General features: G+C 41.0%; 1 protein-coding gene and 1 pseudogene across 1 annotated transcript in view; one reads left to right on the top strand and one right to left on the bottom strand.

Annotated features, from left to right (window-relative positions):
• LOC736002 (kinesin-like protein KIF27) overlaps positions 1 to 5,423 on the bottom strand; it is a 53,924-nt pseudogene extending 48,501 nt beyond the window's left edge.
• Positions 4,904 to 20,163, top strand: part of MVP-DT (MVP divergent transcript) — a 41,136-nt gene continuing 25,876 nt past the window's right edge. Inside the window, exons 1-4 of the mRNA XM_054658870.2 lie at positions 4,904 to 5,522; positions 6,158 to 6,313; positions 8,094 to 8,183; positions 19,346 to 19,395. Of these exons, the coding sequence (XP_054514845.1) occupies positions 4,904 to 5,522; positions 6,158 to 6,313; positions 8,094 to 8,183; positions 19,346 to 19,392 (912 nt within the window). The 3' untranslated portion in view covers positions 19,393 to 19,395. The remainder of the gene's footprint in view (positions 5,523 to 6,157; positions 6,314 to 8,093; positions 8,184 to 19,345; positions 19,396 to 20,163) is intronic.

Genomic DNA, 20,163 nt, shown 5'->3' with positions numbered 1-20,163 from the left:
ATAGTTTTTACTATTTCCCCAAATATTCTACAATGACTATATACATATATATATACACACATACATATATATACACATACACACACACACACACACACACATATATATATATATTTTTTGAGACAGGGTCTTACTCCCACACCAAGGCTGGAGCAGTGGTGTGATCACGGCTCACTGCAGCCTCAACTTCCTGGTCTCAGGTGATTCTCCCACCTCGGCCTCCGGAGTAGCTGGGACTACAGGCACGTGACACCATGCCTGGCTAATGTTTTGCAGAGACAGGGTTTTGCCATGTTGCCCAGGCTGGTCTTGAACCCCTAGGCTCAAGCAATCCTCCTACCTCAGCCTCCCAAAGTGCTGGGATTACAGGAATGAGCCACCATGCCCGGCTCTACAATGATATTAGTTCTCAAAAAAAAAAAAAAAAAAAAAAAAATCTCAAAAAGAAAAAATGGTTATCTATACTCAAGTTGAAAAAGTTAAGCATAATGTAATCAATACAATATTGATTTTTTTGCCCTGTGTCAAAATTTAGAAAGGGCAACTACAGGTCAGAATTGACAATAAGACGCCTTTGGCCATTCACATCAGTGACAGACAAGTCAAATGACAGAGAGCAACTATCGAAGACTAATATGTTGCATACTTTTAAGAGAACATTATCCTCGTTAACTAATTTTTCAGAATTTTCAAAAAGATAGTCATGTTTTGCAATCCGGGAATTCCTCCGTAACTTTTTTTTTTAATCTTGATAAGAAAAAATAAATAGGAAGACTACGAAAACATTAGGCTTTTAAAAGATACTATACTTCAGGTCATGGCTAGGGTTAGTATTCCTTCAGTCTTGTGTCCTAAACTTCTGCATCTCCACATATAGTCACATCTAAGAGATGTTAGGATAAATAGATTCAAACACAGCTCTTCTCCCTCCCTCTCTATACTTTTTCTCTTTCAAATACACTTGGTCTTTAAAATTTAGATGCTTCTATGCTCAGACATTTATATACACATAATATAATTAAGGCATACAATGCAAATGAAAATACAATGGACTGCCAATTAAGTTACATACATTAGTCTATGAATATGGTGGCTAATACTGTATATTAAACATTTACATATTATTAAAATACTACACAAATCAGGTTTTTGGTGCAGAAATCTAATGATTATTATATTTACATTTTTCCCCTCTTCCCTTTGAGTTCCTTTTAAAAATAATTTCAAGGATATCTTGGCTCAGTGGTGCACACCTGTAATTTCAGCAACTTGGGAGACTGAAGCATGAGATCACTTAAGTCCAGGAGTTTGGGACCAGCCCAGGCAACATAGCAAAACCCTATCTCATAAAATAAATGATAAAACTAATTTCAAGGATAATGCATAGTTGAAGGAAGACAAAATAAATTCACAAGATAATTTTAAAAACAGAAATGTTTCAGGGCAAAATGTGAAATAAACACACATTCTCAATATGCAGGCAGTTCACCATAAATAAATATATCTTCTACTCTCTTCCATAATGTAATGACTACCACTAGTAAAAACTATTAATTTATACTTAAGATGGCAGCAGGCCAGACATGGTGGTTCATGCCTGTAATCCTGGTACTTTGGAAGGGCTGAGGTGGGCAGATTGCTTGAGCCCAGGAATTCAAGATCAGCCAGGGAAACATGGCAAAACCCCTTCTCTACAAAATGTACAAGTTAGCAGGCATAGCGGTGCACGACTGTGGTCCCAGCTACTTGAGAGGCTAAGGTGGGAGGATCACCTGAGCCTGGGGGTCGAGGCTGTAGTGAGCAGTGATTGTGCCACTGCACTACACCTTGGGTGACAGCCTGAGACTCTTTGTCAAAAAAGAAAAAGAAAAAAAAAAGATGGCAGCAGTGTCAAAAATATAACAGTCTCTATTTTACATATACTTCATACCCAAAAAGCCAACTATTTGACTTATTAAATGTAATAGTATACATTAGGGCTTTCTCTAGCAACCCTCTTTCTTCAGATTTTGCATGTACTCCAAGAAAAAAACAACTTGAAATTTCTTGAACACACAGTTTACTTGTTCATATCTTTAACTATGCTGTTCTCTTTGGTCTACAAAGCCATCTATCTCTTCCACTGAAAACTTCCATTTATTCCTCAAAATCCTGCTCAGGTGCTAGCATATCTATGAAGCGTTCTCTGACCTGTTCCTGAAGTCAAACATTCCCTCCTCTGTAATATTTCCATACTTTAAACTTACTATTATTGAATGGACTCCAAAAAAATTCTCTTTATTGTTGTGCCTAGCCCCTATGACCCTGATTTCAAGATCCTGAAAGACAAGAGTTTCTATCCCTTACAAATACCACAGGACCTGGCACATAGAAGACACATTTATTGAACTCAGTGTTTTCTTCATGTTTACATTCTTCAAGTACACAGCTGTCTATGCAGTGAAAAATGTGCTCTACAAGTAGAAAAAGAAATATGTGAAGTGCACAATAGACAATCCTCAATTCCCATAATGCAGATGTGCATGAGCAATTATTAGCAGTTCGAAGTTGTTTCATTACGGTAAGTACTATTCTAACAAACTAACTGCCACAACCAATTTTGTCTAGGAAGCATATATGGTTTTAAAGTGTTGATTTACGCCAGCTGGGCATGGTGGCTTACGCCTGTAATCCCAGCACTTTGGGAGGCCAAGGCGGGCGGATCACAAGGTCAAGAGATCCAGACCATCCTGGCCAACGTAGTGAAACCCCATCTCTACTAAAAATACAAAAACTAGCTGTGCGTGGTGGCGCACGCCTGTAGTCCCAGCTACTCGGGAGGCTGAGGCAGGAGAATCGCTTGAACCAGGGAGGTAGAAGTTGTAGTGAGCCAAGATTGCGCCACCACATTCACATTCCAGCCTGGCAACAGAGCGAGAGACTGTCTCAAAAAAACAAAAAACAAAAGTGTTAATTTAAGAGAGTTAGGATGCATTGGTTGCTTATGTAAACTCTTCTAAAAATGAATAGCCTAAGCTACAAGCAGGAGAACTTCTTTTTTTTTCTCTTTGTGTATACATGGGGTCTCACTACGTTGCCCAGGCTGATCTCAAACTCCTAAGCTCAAGCAATCCTCCAGCCTCGGCCTCCCAAAGTGCTGGGATTACAGGCATGCACCACCATGCCTGACCCAAGCAGAAGAATTCCTAAGTGGCTGGTAGTCTTGGCCTCTATCAAGGTTTGGAGGCACATTGCCATTATGACCTTACTCTCTACACTATGACCTCACTAGAATCAACACAGACAGCGCAGCCATATCTCAGTCCAGAAGACCACAATTAGGGAACTTCAAAACACACACACACACACACACACACACACACACAATTATATATATAAAATCCTTAAATCAAGAACAACCAAATATATCACTTTTTATGAGATGAATGATAGCCATCTTCTATTAATACTACCAATTAGCCTGACCAAAAAAAGGTATTAATGTAGATGCCAATTAGTGTGGCCTCACTGAAATATAACTTAGATTGAAATTAACTGAGCGTAATATGAAATGGCACCAAGTATCACTGATTTAACACCTGGTGAAATAAAAAATTGTGTTATTTCATGTTCTGTTCTTCAAATAACCAAACAGTATCTTTCACTTTGGCTTCTTAAAAATTAGGGTTCACAGGCCAGGTGTGGTGGCTCACACTTTGGGAGGCAGAGGCGGGCGGATCACAAGGTCAGGAGTTCCAGACCAGGCTGGCCAACAAGGCGAAACACCATCTGTACTAAAAATACAAAAAAAAAAAAAAAAAAAATTAGCCAGGCGCCTGTAATCCCAGCTACTCAGGAGGCTGAGGCAGGAGAGTTGCTTGAACCTGGAAGGCAGAAGGTGCTGTGAGCCGAGATCGCGCCATTACACTCCAGCCTGGGCAACAAAAGCAAAACTCCGCCTCAGGGAAAAAAAAAAAATAGGGTTCACAATCAGCAAGTGTGAAGTGCATACTAAAACTCTGCTCCAAACACACTTACTGTAAGTGATGTAAACCCAATGGGTATGCCCCAAACTCCATTTTTTCCTCACAGTTAAGTACTGAGACCCCTCTCCAATCTGCAGCTCCCACTTTCTGTAGGCCAAGAAAGTTAAACAAAAAAATACAAGCAGGTACTCAGTGAGGACCTGAGGGATTCTCCCACGAGTAAAATACATGTATTTTCATTTGCCCACAATGTTCTTTTGGTCAACTTCTGGGTTTTGCTCTTACTCCAGAATTGAAGCTACTATAGTGTTATAAATCTGTTGAGAAAAGAAATCTAGATTTGTATGAAGATCTTTAATATTTTAATTTGCCAAAAAGCTTCTCAAATATTTTTATAGCTACAAGTCACATTTATTAAGTGATTCCAGTTACAATCCCAAGCACATTTACTACACAACAGGCAACGCTAAATGTTGAAGAAAAGTGTCTCCAGCTTTTTAGTGTAAGACACGATCTTTCATTAGTCCTTCTAATGAAAGCATTAGCATCTACTCTGAAAAATCTGGCGAAGGTAAAGAGTGAAAAAGAGAAGGAAGAGAAAAGGCAATCAGCCAATTTGATAAACTATTTTTGTCGTTACTGTTCAATATTTATGAAGCACCTTAATGCTCGAAATCTGACAAAAATTCGGTAAGGCTGTTCCAAACAATAACAGAAAAAAAAAATCACTTTTCAATAGCTGGCGGGGGAGGAGGAGGAGCACTATATTCAAAAAGTAATTCACTATACCTCATTCATGAATGAAAGCCAAATTTCACCCATAGGCTGTTAACCGATGCTCCGAAACTTATTCGCAAAGTACATAGAGAAAGAAATTGCGCTGGGCGAAACCTAACTCGGGCAGAGAAGCGGCTTCAAAACCTGAAAGGGAGAAAACAATGAGTCAGGTCGTTGCTCCAGAAATTTCCGAGCGCCTGGCTCCCCGGGAGGGAGTGCGGGCGCCAGCGGCGGTGAGGGGACGGTGGCACCTGTCACTCGAGCGGCCCCCACGGGGTCTCGGGAGGCTCAGCGGTCGCCGGCCTGGGAGTCGGGTGCGAGTCCCTCCCCGCCGCCCCGAGCCTTGCGCCGAGCGTCGGGCCGCGGCCCCTTCCGCGGAGCGGCCCTCCCGTGCCCTCTGCCCAGCGGCTCCGGCCAGTGGGGCCCGTCGCCTCAGGCCGAGTCCCCGCCACCCGAGGCGCCGAGGGGAGCGCTGTCGAGCCGCTGCCTACGCCTCCGGGGTTCCGGAGCGGACACCCGCGAGGCGGGCCCGCCTCCGCGTACTCACCGGGCCTCCCGGGCCGCCGGCTCGGCCCTCCTCTCCCTCCTCCCCCCGCCGCCGCCTCTCCCGCGGCTCCCCGGGCGGCCGCACTGGGCGTTGGGACTGGTCTGGGTCAAGTGTCGGCAGAGCTGGGGGCAGGCTCGCGCCGGGCGGGGGTCGCGGTCGGCCCCCAGGCTGGGCACTAACGGGTCCCGGGGCGCCGGGGCGGACTGCGGCGGTGAGCGCGGCTGCAGGCCGCGGTGAGGGGCGGGAAGAGCGCAGCTGCGAGCAGGCGGGCGGAGGGTAGCGGGGAGCCGGGGCGGAGGGGGCGGCGTGAGAGCCTCGGGGCGGGGGCGGGGCCTGGCGCGTCCGCCGAGCGCGGGGGTTTGTTTATTTTCGCGGTTGGTAGCGGCGCTGGCGCTGGTTAGAGGTTCGCCGCTGACGTGAGCGCCCGAGTTGGGGGAGAGGACCAGAACCACCTGCTGGAGAAAGGGAGCTACGGGGACCGGGCAGGGTCCAAACGCCTCACGTAGGCGGCGGCGCCACGGTCTTCGGGGTCACAGGGAAGAGAAGGGCTCTCCTCAAGCGGGTGGAAGGAGGGAGGCCTCCCGAGGGAATGAGACTCCAGGCCACTCCCCCGCAGCAAGGCAGGATCACCTGCGTCGCGGAGAGCGGTTAGAGGGCCCTGGAGTGGAAAAGGGCAGTGGGACCTGGTAGCTTGGGTTCCCTGCAACTTGGGGTTCGACCTCCAGGCAATGAAGTAGGGATGGTCCTGCAAGCCAAGATTCCAGTAGCAAGACTTCATCACATCTCTGTAAGGAAAATAACTAACATTGCTCAGTTCCCTGTAGAGTTGCCGGCCGCTTTGACGTTATCTCCCTTGGTTCTCCATCAGGTCGTAGTGGACTAATTTTACAGGCGAAGTTAAGTGACTTACCCGAAACCTCACAGCTAATAAACGGCAGAGCCGGCACCCAGCTGTACTGGCTTCCAGCGCATCCCATTATCTCCATAAATCCTCCTGATTCAACTAATATTAGACGCCCCACAGGTAAGATGCTTCAGAGTTAGAGGGGAGTTGAAGATACCTTTGCCTTCAAAGAAGTAAGGAATGAAACAAAGATAAAACAGACAATAAAAGACAAACCATGATAGGTGCCACGTGAAAAGTGGCAGAGTACTGCCGGGAATCAAAGAACCGTGTATATCTGTCTTGGGGATAAGGAAAGAAAGGCAGCATGAAGGAGTAGGCATTTGGGATTGACCTTGAAGGAGACAGAGTTTTACAGCAAGAAGGGATAGCATGAGAATATATATGAAGGCGAATCAGTGAAAGTTGTGTTGGGGAAAGAGCAAAGACTCCAGGTATGTTGAGAGGTAGAAAAGACAAAGGAGTATGGGGCCTAAGATACCAAATGGATGAATTTATATTTAATTCAGTATTTTGAGTTTTTATGGTTCAGAAGTTTGGGGGAAGAAAAGGAAGGTTTTTTTTTCTTTATGCTAGTGATTTATCTGTGAAGGGAAGCAGAAATCAGAGGTGGAAAAACTGACAGATCTACTGTAGGCCAGGTAAAAGGTAATGATGAGTCTGACCTAAAGGGACAGCCAGGGGAATTTAAAGAGCATAGTTGAGAGATGATGTGCATGCAGAATCTATAGAATTTGCTAACTGATTGATTACTTGTGGGTAGGAAGAGAGAAATCAAAGAAAGTGGAGGTTTTGAGTTTCTAGATAATTGCAAGAGAGAAAAGAGACAATTACAAAGGAAAGGAGAAGGAGCTACTTCTTGAGAGAAGATCAGTTTAGATTTAGACATTTTAAGAATTCAAAGGGTTGTCAAGACAGCCAGACGGACATGGACACTAATAAGTTAGAAATAAAGGTTTTGTAATATGGGAAAGAGGACTGAGCTAGAAAATAGACTCAAAAAATAATCAGCCTAGGAGTGATATTGCTGTGAGATAAAAGAAGAAAACAAAGTCAGAATCTTGGAAAACACCCTCTTCAGAGTCTCGCTGCTCAAAACGTGGTCAGTGGCCCAGCAGCACTGACATGAGGACCTTAGTTGGAAACTCAGAATCTCAGGCTCCACCCCAGACCTGCTGAACCAGCATCTTCAACTTAACAAGAACCCAAAGAGATTTGTGCCACATCAAAAAGTTTGAGAAGCTCTGATCTAGGTGAGCCAAGCCAGCGAAGAAAGGGGGTGGAGCAGAAAATGGGAGGAGAATAGGGTAATGCAGAATCATCAAGACAAGGTAAATTGGAGTTTCACAAAAACAGGGCTGGAAGGAGTGTTGCTCAACAATATCCAAAACCACAGAGGTTGAAAAGCACAAGGAAAGAAGGTATGTTTGCACTTTGTGATTAGGTAGTAGGGTCTTTAAGACCACATTGTTCTCATTGAAAGCCTGGGAAGAAAGATCCCCTTTCTGGTCAAGGTTAGTCTAGGGATCCATCCCATCTTCCCCAGTTCCCACGTATATGGGACATGTCGAGATAAGTAGATAGATTGGACAGTGGGAGAAAGTAGTTCTCTTCCAGTTGCTTCTATTTTCTCAGCAAAGTGAGGAGCAAGATCATTTTGGCAGACTGCTAATTGTCCATCATAATTTAGTCTCCCCTTCTCCCTGAAAACACAGACTGCTTTTCTCAGCCTCTCTTTCAGTTGCATATGGTCAAGTATTAAGTTATAGAACATGAGCAGATGTTGTGTCTGCCACTGTCAGGCCAAGGCGTTTACTTTGAGAGTACTTGTGCCTCTTTCATACATTTTCCTTTCTGCCAGCTGGACCCTGGACACGGTGACTCTGATTCAATTATGCAGATGACCACAAGCCTCTGGGGTTGGCAGAGCCACAAGAAAGAAGGTGCCTGGATGAAGGAGAGCTACCCACTGACCTGGACACCCAATTATGTGAGCAAGATATATTTCTATTGAGTTGGAGCCATAACATTTTGCAGTCTATTTGTTATAGCAGTTTAGCCTACTCTAGGTAATGTAGTCCTTAACGGAAAGTATTGAGAAAAAAAGAGAGAAGGGAGGTGAAATCAGAGTTTATGAGTGAGGGAGAGTGAACTGACTAAAGAACATGGTAAAGTTTCCAGGCATTACTAAGAGCCCCATCGAGTAAGTGGTCATGAATTTATAGTGAGGCTAGCCACTTCGTTATGCAATTTTCTCTAGCCATATTCAGTTGCTCATGTGCAGGCACTGAGTAGGCAGTTTTGGCAGTAACCAGGACTGAGATTTGACCAGGCAAGTATAAGGGGAAGATAAGGGCAGAGTTGGTGGTGGTAGAGGCAAAGGAGGCCTTATAATTTCAGAAGTGGTAAGAAGTAAAGCTATGAGAGGAGTGAAGAATGGTGGAAAGATGGTAGAGTGACTGAATTGGTGTTTTTGATGAGGTTGAAGAATTGTTGAAGTTTAGTTACTATATGCAATGACCTTGGAACGATAAGAGATGGTTGGAGAGTGGAGGCTTGAATTAAATTAGAGGAGGAGCTGTAGTTACCAGTAATATTACAGTGTAAGGAATGCATATGAGAATGGATAATTGAGGTACCAGAGGGTACAAGATCCTTTGAAAGGAGGTAAAGGAATTGAGACACAGTAAGGATTTTGAAGTGAACATCCACATAGTTATAGATATCTATTATACATACGTACATACATATATACACATACCCCTCACAAAGAATTACCGCAAGAGTGATTCCACAGTAGTGTTGTAGTAGTGAGTAGTTTTGGAGAGAGTGATAGCAGCCCTAGTACTAAAATCTTTAATCTATGAGTGAGGGGTTGAATTCTTCAAATTAGGCTGCACAGGGACATCAGTGGTTTAATATGTTAAACTCTTGCAAATATCACATTTCATTAAACAGATGCTTTTACGTTTTATGTTGTTAAAGTGAGATTTCTAATTGCTTCTCTCTGACCTCTCAAATTACGATGGTAACTGCCTTCTTTTACAGGAAATGCCCATCTGTCTGTATTATAAACCAGACACATGCCAGGTTTTCCAATTTAAATGACAGTGCTTTAAAACTTGTCATAGACTACTCTGTCCTACCTCCAATGTGTATTTCAAGTAGATACATCTACAGATGCTAGCTCTGCCACATCAAACAATGCACAGTGAATGTTCAAAATCTACATTAAAAACCTTGGTTATAAAGAGCTAGATACCCTGTTTTACATGATGTGATTATTACACATTGCATGCCTGTATCAGAACATCTCATATACCCCATAAATATATACATCTACTGTGTACACACAAAAATTAAAATTATTATTATTTTTGAGATGGAGTCTTACTCTGTCAACCAGGCCAGAGTGCAGTGGTGCAGTCTCGGCTCACTGCAACTTCCGCCTCCCTGATTCAAGCGATTCTCCTGCCTCAGCCTCCCGAGTAGCTCGGACTACAGGTGCATGCCACCACACCTGACTATTTTTTGTATTTTTAGTAGAGACAGGATTTCACCATGATGGCCAGGCTGGTTACGAACTCCTGACCTCAAGTCATCCACCCACCTCAGCCTCCCAAAGTGCTGGGATTATAGGCATGAGCCACAGTACCCGGCCCAAAAATTAAAATTAAAAATTAAAAAATTAAAACTTCAGTTATAGCTTAAGTTAACAGTAAGTAGGGATTGGCTAAAGACCTGATAAATTGAAGATAAGATTACCTGTAGCTTGGGAAATGATGTACCATGTTATATAAGACTGCTAGGGGTAGAATTATGAGGTTATTGTGAGGATAAGACACGTTACACACACACACACACACACACACACACACACACACACAACCATTCTAAAGACTGCAAGTACATATAAGCATTAAGTTAGGTATGGTTATTCTATTATCATACTTATTTCTAATTATTATGGAATTGCTTTAACTATACATGGACTTTTCCTACTTAGAAAATGTTCATTGCATATGTACATGTTAAGACCCAGTGGCAAGGGGACTTCTGGTTAAGCATAGTGCATTGAACGCACGTTTGTCTCCACTTATTCCAGAGACCTCATTAAAATGACAGTAAAGGAATAAAAAAGATATAAATCTATAAAGAAAAAGCAAACAGGGAAAGAGATCCCCGCTGAATAAAATGCCAACAAAACTTAGAAACGTGGAAAGCAGATGGATGAGTGATCACTGACTTAACAAAGCTGCCAAAGTGACTACTTCAGCTTTTGGGAGAAGGCAGAACCAGCCAGAAGTGAGCCTATCCATGTCACAGCACCCTGGAAAGGCTCTAAAACTACAGCTGCTTTCTCTCCGAAAGCAGAAGGAGAGCAAGGCTAAAAAGGAGAATTCACTGTGAATGTTTTCTAAAGAGAATGAGATCCTGCCTCCCCTATATTCCCTACTCCATTCCATGCTGCCCAAATTCACCGGAAGATAGATGGTTTACTTTCTGGAGAGGTTCACTCAGAGCTCTCTTAGGCACCAGGCAGAGCTGAAGACAGGGATGACTCACTACACAGAAAAGCAGAATTAAGTGAAGTTGTGCATATTAAATTATAAGGCAGACCCCTTTCCCCCAGCTTCATTCACAAATTCAGATCCTGGAATGCTGGGATCCTTTCAAGAGACTGGAAGCTTCTTAGGGGAAAACCAGCTGCTCCAAGAGAAGAGGTCTCCAAATATTGAGGTTTGGGGATCCCATGGTGAAGAGTGTGGCTTGTTGACTGTCTTTTACAGTCAGCCCAGTAGTCAGCAATCCCTGATTGTACCTACAGAGGCTCTCATCAACATTTTATTGCCTCATTCTTTTATTTGAAAAATTTTGGCTGGGCGCACTGGCTAACACCTGTAATCCCAACACGTTAGGAGGCTGAGGTGAGAGGATCACTTGAGCCCAGGAGTTCAAGACCAGCCTGGGCAACATAGTGAGATCCCACCTCTACGAAAAATAATAAAAAATTGGCTGGGCCTGGTGGTACACACCTGTAGTCCTAGCTACTTGGGAGGCTGAGGCTGGAGGATAATTTGAGCCAGGAGTTTGAGGCTGCAGTGAACTGTGATTGCACCACTGTACTCCAGTCTGGTTAACAGAGTGAGACCCTCTCTAAAAATAATACAAATTTAACAAGTTTTTTATAGATGGGGTATCTCTGTGTTGCACAGGCTGACCTCAAACTCCTGGCCTCAAATGATCCTCCTGCCTGCGTAAATTAGTTCAACCATTGTGGAGGACAATGTGGCAATTCCTCAAGGATCTAGAACTAGATATACTATTTGACCCAGCAATCCCATTATTGGGTATATACCCAAAGAATTATAAATCATGCTACTATAAAGACACACACACACGTATGTTTATTGCGGCACTATTCACAATAGCAAAGACTTGGAACCAACTGAAGTGTCTATCAGTGATAGACTGGATTAAGAAAATGTGGCACATATACACCATGGAATACTATGCAGCCATAAAAAGGATGAGTTCATGTCCTTTGCAGGGACATGAATGAAGCTGGAAACCATCATTCTCAGCAAACTATCACAAGGACAGAAAACCAAACACCACACGTTCTCACTCATAGATGGGAATTGAACAATGAGAACATTTGGACACAGGGCGGGGAACATCACACACCGGCGCCTGTAGGGAGGGATAGCATTAGGAGGTATACCTAATGTAAATGATGAGTTGATGGGTGCAGCAAACCAACATGGCACATGTATACCTATGTATCAAACCTGCACATTGTACACATGTACCCTAGAACTTAAAGTATAATGATAACAATAATAATAATAAAGATCCTCCTGCCTCAGCCTCCCAAGTAGCTGGGACTACAGGCATGAGCCACGATGCCCAGATATCACCTCATTCTTAAATGTGGTGAACAGTTGATGATCTCCATTTATTTGAAGAAACCTCCTTACATGAAAGACAGAACCTACAATGAACAAACAAGAAAAGGAAAAAAAGAGCTTTAGAGGCCAGGTGTGGTGTAATCCCTGCACTTTGGGAGGCCAAGGTGGGTGGGTCACCAGAGGTCAGGAGTTCGAGACCAGCCTGGCCAACATAGTGAAACCCCATCTCTACTAAAAATACAAAAAAGTAGCTGCGCGTGGTGGCACACACCTGTAATCCCAGCTACTTGGGAGGCTGAAGCCGGAGAATTGCTTGAACCCAGGAGGCGGAGGTTGCAGTGAGCTGAGGTCACGCCACTACACTCCAGCCTAGGAAACAAGAGCGAAACTCCGTCTCAAAAAAGAAAAAAAAAGAAAAAAAAAAGAACTTGGAGGAAATAAAAGCAGTACAGAAAGCCAGAAAACATGTCAAAATCAAGAAATTCACAAAAATTTTAACTTCCATATACTCTTCTCACTCAGGAAACTGCTGGAAGGAGAACTCCATCCAAGTAAAGGTGTATATCAAGAAACAGAAAAACATGTGGCTGGGCACAGTGGCTCACACCTGTAATCTCAGAACTTTGGGAGGCTGAGGCAGGTGGATCACTTTAGGCCAGAAGTTTGAGACCATCCTGGCCAATATGGTGAAACCCCGTCTCCACCAAAAATACAAAAAAAAAAAAAAAAAAATAGCCGATGTGGTGGCACATGCCTGTATTCCCAACTACTTGAGAGGCGGAGGCAGGAGAATCACTTGAACCTGAGAGGCGGAGGCTGCAGTGAGCGGAGATTATGCCTCTGTACTCCAGCCTGGGTGACAGAGTGAGAGTCCGTCTCAAAAAAGAGAAAAAGAGAAACAGAAAAACATGGGATCTGGTAAACCAGAACTCCGACAAAGCAGAAAACAAAGAGAATTCTCTAGATCAAGCTTTTCCAACCCGTGGTGTGTGGCCCAGGATGACTTTGAATGTGGCCCATCACAAATTTGTAAACTTTCTTAAAACATACTTTTTTGTGATTTTTTTTTTTTTAGCTCATCAGCTATTGTTAGTGTATTTTATGTGTGGCCCAAGACAATTCTTCTTCCAGTGTGGCCCAGGAAAGCCAAAAGATTGGACACCCCTGCCCTAGGTGAAGGTGAAGGGAGGTTCCAGGAAGTCAGCTGTGTAGCAGGCCTGGAGAGCACACTAGAGGATGGAAGGCTCTAGAAGGGATGTCTCCAAGAAAAGAAAATGGAAATGATGGATTACCTAATATGTCTGAACCTTTTGAACAAAATTTCACAACTCTGGTGGAAAATACGGAGATGTAATGGTGATAGATATAGAGAAAACTAAGCAACCACCAGGTGTGGTGGCTCACATCTGTAATCCCAGCATTTTGGGAACTGAGGCAGGAGGACGGCTTGAGCTCAGGAGTTTTGAGACCAGGCCAGGCAACATTGTGAGACTTTGTCTCTACCTTAAGTAAAAAAAATTAGCCAGGAGTACTGGTGCACATCTGTAGTCCCAGCTACTCAGGAGGCTGAGGTGGGAGCCTGGGAGATTGAGGCTGCAGTGGGCTATCATCGCGTCGCTGCACTCCAGCCTTAGTGAAAGAATGAGATCCAGTCTCAGAAAAGAGAGAGAGAGAGATAAAACTAAGCAACTTAAGAAAGAAGGAAGAGCCTGGCGCAGTGGCTCATGCCTGTAATCCCAGCACTTTGGGAGGCCGAGGCGGGCAGATCACGAGGTCGGGAGATCGAGACCATCCTGGCTAACACGGTGAAACCCTGTCTCTACTAAAAATAAAAAAATTAGGCGGGTGTGGTGGTGGGCACCTGTAGTCCCAGCTACTCGGGAGGCTGAGGCAGGAGAATTGCTTGAACCAGGGAGGCGGAAGTTGCAGTGAGCCAAAATTGTGCCACTGTACTCCGGCCTGGTTGACCGAGCAAGACTCCATCTCAAAAATAATAATAATTTTAATTTTTGTGTGTACACAGTAGATGTATATATTTATGGGGTACATGAGATGTTCTGATACAGGCATGCAATGTGTAATAATCACATCATGTAAAACAGGGTATCTAGCTCTTTATAACCAAGGTTTTTAATGTAGATTTTGAACATTCACTGTGCATTGTTTGATGTGGCAGAGCTAGCATCTGTAGATGTATCTACTTGAAATACACATTGGAGGTAGGACAGAGTAGTCTATGACAAGTTTTAAAGCACTGTCATTTAAATTGGAAAACCTGGCATGTGTCTGGTTTATAATACAGACAGATGGGCATTTCCTGTAAAAGAAGGCAGTTACCATCGTAATTTGAGAGGTCAGAGAGAAGCAATTAGAAATCTCACTTTAACAACATAAAACGTAAAAGCATCTGTTTAATGAAATGTGATATTTGCAAGAGTTTAACATATTAAACCACTGATGTCCCTGTGCAGCCTAATTTGAAGAATTCAACCCCTCACTCATAGATTAAAGATTTTAGTACTAGGGCTGCTATCACTCTCTCCAAAACTACTCACTACTACAACACTACTGTGGAATCACTCTTGCGGTAATTCTTTGTGAGGGGTATGTGTATATATGTATGTACGTATGTATAATAGATATCTATAACTATGTGGATGTTCACTTCAAAATCCTTACTGTGTCTCAATTCCTTTACCTCCTTTCAAAGGATCTTGTACCCTCTGGTACCTCAATTATCCATTCTCATATGCATTCCTTACACTGTAATATTACTGGTAACTACAGCTCCTCCTCTAATTTAATTCAAGCCTCCACTCTCCAACCATCTCTTATCGTTCCAAGGTCATTGCATATAGTAACTAAACTTCAACAATTCCTCAACCTGTTCAAAAACACCAGCCTCCGTCTCAAAAAAAAAAAAAAAAAAAAAAAAACTAAGAAGAAGAAGGGATAAAAACCTCCAGGAGAAATAGTCACAGCCATAAAAAACAACGAAACCATGTCCTTTGCAGCAACATGGATGCAGCTGGAGGCCAATTATCCTAAACGAATTAGTGCAGGAACCAGAATACCAAATACCATGTGTTCTCACTTACCTTACCCCTAAAAGTTAGATGCCCTTCCTCCATACTCCCACAGTACCCTCTATATTTTTACCAGAGTCATTATATTCCTCTTTACTTTGTGAGCCCCTTAAAAGCAGAGACCGGGTCTGTTTTACTCATTGGTATGTCACTACGGTGCCAGGCTCATTGTTCGCATTCAAATGGTTGTTGAATAAACAAACTCAAATGTAACTGCCTGTTTATTTGTCTGTCTTTCCTCAACAGGCTGTATGTTCTTTGGTGGATGGATCTGTGGTTTATTAAGCTTTGTTTCTTTTAGCATTTAGCACTCAGCATGAAGACCTAGCACACAGAAGTTTATTGAATAAATTAGTCAGCATTATAATTAATCTTTAAAATACAGTATATAGCATTGAAGAATATATAGAAAGTATTCTCAAGATACAGAGAGACATGGGTTGCTCAGGATTATTCCTTTGTGTTTCACTTACAGGAAAGATCTCATACTATAGACTACAAATGCCAAATGACCTACTGTGCTCATACCACCCTTAACCTGGAAATAAAATAGAAACAATTCCTAAAGAAACAGTCTTAAAAATAACCAGCTAAAATTTTATCAACAACAACAAAAAAGTAGTTGGGGTTTTTGCTCATTAAATTAGTTTGTATGGGTAAGCACCACCTAAGTTTCTTGATTCATGGCATGTGTTCTTAAACCAATTTACTATCCACTAAAAATAAATAGTGATCAATATATAAAAAGCAGTTGTATTTCGTGACACTAGCAATGAACCATCTGAAAATGAAATTAAGAACACAATTCCACTTACAGTAGCATCAAAAAGAATAAAATATTTAGAAATAAATTTAACCAAAGAAGTGTAAGACATGTACACTGAAAACTAAAAAACATGGTTAAAAGAATGGAAAGACAGCCCATGTTCATGGATTGGAAGACTGAATATTGCTAAGATGGCAGTACTCCCCAAATTGATCTACAGATTCAATGCAATTCCTATCAAAATTCCATCTCCCTCTTTGTAGAAATGGACAACTGGTCCTAAAATTCATATGGAAACTTAAGGGACCCCAAATAACGAACAAATGTTGGAAAAGAAGAACAAAGTTCATGGATTCACACTTTGACTTCAAGATTTACTACATAATCAAGACAGTGTGGTACAGTCTGTCATAGGACAGACATATAGACCAGTGGAATAAAATTGAGTCCAGAAATAAACCTGTGTGGTCAATTGGTTTTCAACAAATGTATGAAGACAATTTAATGAGGAAAGAATAGTTTTTTTCAACAAATTGTATTGACACAACTGGATATCTGCATGCAAAATAATGAAGTTGGACCCTTAACTCATACCATGTACAAAAACTAATTCAAAATTGATCAAAGACCCAAATGTAAGACTTAAAACTGTAAAGTGCTCTTCTCCTTCCATCAAAGCTGGTTGGATGTGATTTCCATGTTCAGATACAATTTATGATACTTGCTTCTTTTGGGCATGCATACATTAGAAGAGCATTTTTTGATCAGTATGTTTACATGTAGTTCTTAACAGCTTTATATATATGTGAGCTCAGAAACTTATTTCCATCTGAAAAAGCACCCCTAATTTTCTATTTCCTTACCCTGCTTTACTCTCTCCATAAGTAATATCACTGGACTATAAGTTCCTTGAGGGATAGGGCTTTTAGTCTTCAACTCTATCAGCAAAAATATAAAGGTTGATAGAAAATATAAAGCAGGAAAATGCCTATAAATTAAAAGCCTGTAGAAATTTCCATCTTTACATTTTAGCATTTACATATAGATGCCATTTTTTTATATTTTCAGGAAATAAATAACTTTAGCTACCAGCCCACCCTTTGGAAGAGGTACAGATTATTTCCCATATAAGAACTAAACCCCACAGTACTTACTGGCCCATGTCTTGAAGGGTGAAGGGCCAACTAAACTCACATAATCAAATGCTTAAACCTAGCTTCCTTTCTTATGGGAGATACTGAATTTTGTAATAAACCTTACTAAGAATACCTCATACCACTTAAGGTAACTCAGGAAAACTGTATGTTAGTATTCTTCTTTTCTGATTTATTTGTTCACAATCCACTAGAATACTTAAGATTGTAGGTTCCATTACCCTTAAAGTCTTGACCTTCTCTTTCCTTGGCTGCTCAGGTCATAGGTGCTGCAATCTAGAGACAAAATATTCCTTACACTGGCAGATACTTGCAAACTAAGGGGAACGAGCTTCCTTCTGAATGTTTATGAAGGAGAGACCACTGTGGTAATGTTAAATTTAATACACTTGTTGTATTTAGGAGCTAAAAGTCTCAGATGCTAAATGAGGACTGATTTCTTTTTATTTGATCATATACCTATACATGTGCAAAAAAATTAACTTCTTGTTTTATAGTGTCTTTGGGGAAAAATAGTTTAAAATTCTTATCAGTTTTAAGAAAAGTTATTTTCCATCCATAGTTCAATAGCTCACAAACGTAACTGTTACTAAAAAAATAAGTAATAAATAGCCAAAAACTGGTGGCCAAAGATCCAGTAAAAAACATCCTCTTTCACTCATAAATCAAAGAAATAGTCATGAAGCACTTCTATGCCTATAAAAATAGATTCAGCAAGTCTTTAAAATATTTTTGCTAGAATTCACATTAATCTTCCCAGAGAATACTCTTATTTATACTGTTGAAACATACATAACTAAAATTGGGAATTTGTTTAGAAGATATATATAACTAAAACTGAGAATTTGTTTAGAAGATGACTTATGATTTGTTTATATAAAATAAACAACCATGTGTGCCAAACAGTTATCCCATTTTGACATCCAACTGTATGGAAAACCTACTTATAATTTAATCTTAAACATATATGATGCTTCAATTTTCAAAGTGCTTTCATTTGATAAAGCATTTATTTGATAAAGCATTTATTTGATAAAGTAAGACTATGTAACAAAAATATTTGCTATGTAACAAAAATAGTAATTTCCCTCCTAATTACTTTGTGTTTCATTTGAAAAATATGATTTTGATATTAAATGCAGGGTAGTGATTCATAAATAGTTTTTTAAAGGCTATTTGGTTTAGAAAATATCATTTAATGTACTCTATTAATAAAATTACAGCCTGTGTCATTCTAGTCATGTCTAACAGCTGGTGACACCTGGAGCTAGCCAGGAAAATGTCTAGTGAAACGGATGGGCTTAGCCCCAGGCCTTGAATGGAACAATTCAGATGCTGTCCAACCCTCCCAGGTGATGGGAATTTCAAAAGGAGATTAACTCCTCAGTATTAAAATACCTTGCCCTGTTCCCATTATTCCCATCTAGAAAAAGCATGCTAGAAAGTAACAACAAAACTTTGACTTTAATAGTTATAAATTATGAAAATTATCAGTTAGTTGAACTCAGATAACTCCTCACTCCTTTTCATTCCTAGAGGATAGACAGTGAAGTGCAACTACAGCCCGCAAATGAAAATGAATAAAATTAATCCAGCCCCTCAAGGCAGGCAAGTAGCTGCTGGTTTGTAATCTTGAATTAAGGTTTTTTTATACACAGGTTTTTCGGTAGACAAAATCAGGGACATTTTAGCACAGGGAAAAAAATAAGCAAAATAGTTAAGATACCATTGTTTTACAAAAATAAATCCCATTTTGCCTACAGCAATTTTTTTGTTTGTTTTGGCATATCATTCATGGTTCTTCAAAGGTAAAATCACTTAAGTCCTAACTGCTTTCCTTCAGTGTATGTTGTTAGGCCATTGGAATTTACCACAAACTGCTATTTCTTGTAATTCTCTATTGAATGGCTCCACAATTTCTATTCAAATTCGATCTAGGATGGCTTCTTTTCATAATATCCTGAGTGAATAGTAAACATAGGAAAGGAACCAGTATAAAAATATACCAGTATAAAAAATAAAAACCAGTATAAAAAATAGTTATTTTTTAATGGCAAAGTCGGTACTAACCAAGAGTATTCTTTAGTGTTTAGAGATAGCCAAAGGTTGAATTTAAGTTTCAGTCCTTATGCCAGAGAAATATATTCTCTCAAAATATTTTTTGAAAATCCTTTGCTTGTCTATGGAATGCTTTCAAATAAACCTCTTTCCCCCCTGTCTCCCTCCCACTCCAGTCATCTGTCTTAGAGCTATTGGAATCCTGGATCACTGTGGGAAATGAAAGGTAAGTAAGTACATGCCTATGATTTGTTGTTGGTAAGTGTGGTGTGGGGTCCAAGGAATGGTTCGTTTAAAAATAAGACACTTCAGACCACATAACTTTTTTTTTTTTTTGAGACGGAGTCTCCCTCTGTCGCCCAGGCTGGAGTGCAATGGCGCGATCTCGGCTCACTGCAACCTCTGCCTCATGAGTACAAGCAGTTCTCCTGCCTCAGCCTCCCGAGTAGCTGGGACTATAGGTGTGTGCCACTACACTCGGTTAATTTTGTATTTTTAGTAGAGATGGGGTTTCATCATGGCCAGGCTGGTCTTGAACTCCTGACCTCGTGATCCACCTGCCTCAGCCTCCCAAAGTGCTGGGATTACAGGCATAAGCCACCGTGCCTGGCTGATCACATAACTTCTAACAATATTTACCACACTGGACTTGAAAAATTATACCTTGCTTTATATATGTACTTAATAAGCTTGAAAACACAATAATACAGTATACAAATAAGGTTTTAAAATAATTCCTTTTCTACTTTAGTTATATAATTATTAATAGATAGTTTTAAATTTCCAAGAATCATTAAGTATACATTTAAAAAAATATTTAATTTTCTATTCTTTTCTGTTGTGAATGGTTTTGTTCCTTGGGCATATAGGGATCTTGCTCATTATAACAGACTATGAGATTGTTGTTTTTTTCTCTTAAAGTACTGTAGATAACTCAATAGAGCTGTGTGTTACAATTAACCAGTAGAACATAATATCTAAGTCTAATTCAATA

This window comes from Pan troglodytes, chromosome 11 (genome assembly GCF_028858775.2).
Source record: "Pan troglodytes isolate AG18354 chromosome 11, NHGRI_mPanTro3-v2.0_pri, whole genome shotgun sequence".
Taxonomy (NCBI): Eukaryota; Metazoa; Chordata; class Mammalia; order Primates; family Hominidae; genus Pan; species Pan troglodytes.
The sequence above is the reverse complement of the archived record's forward strand: the minus strand, read 5'-3'. Positions and strand labels throughout refer to the sequence as shown.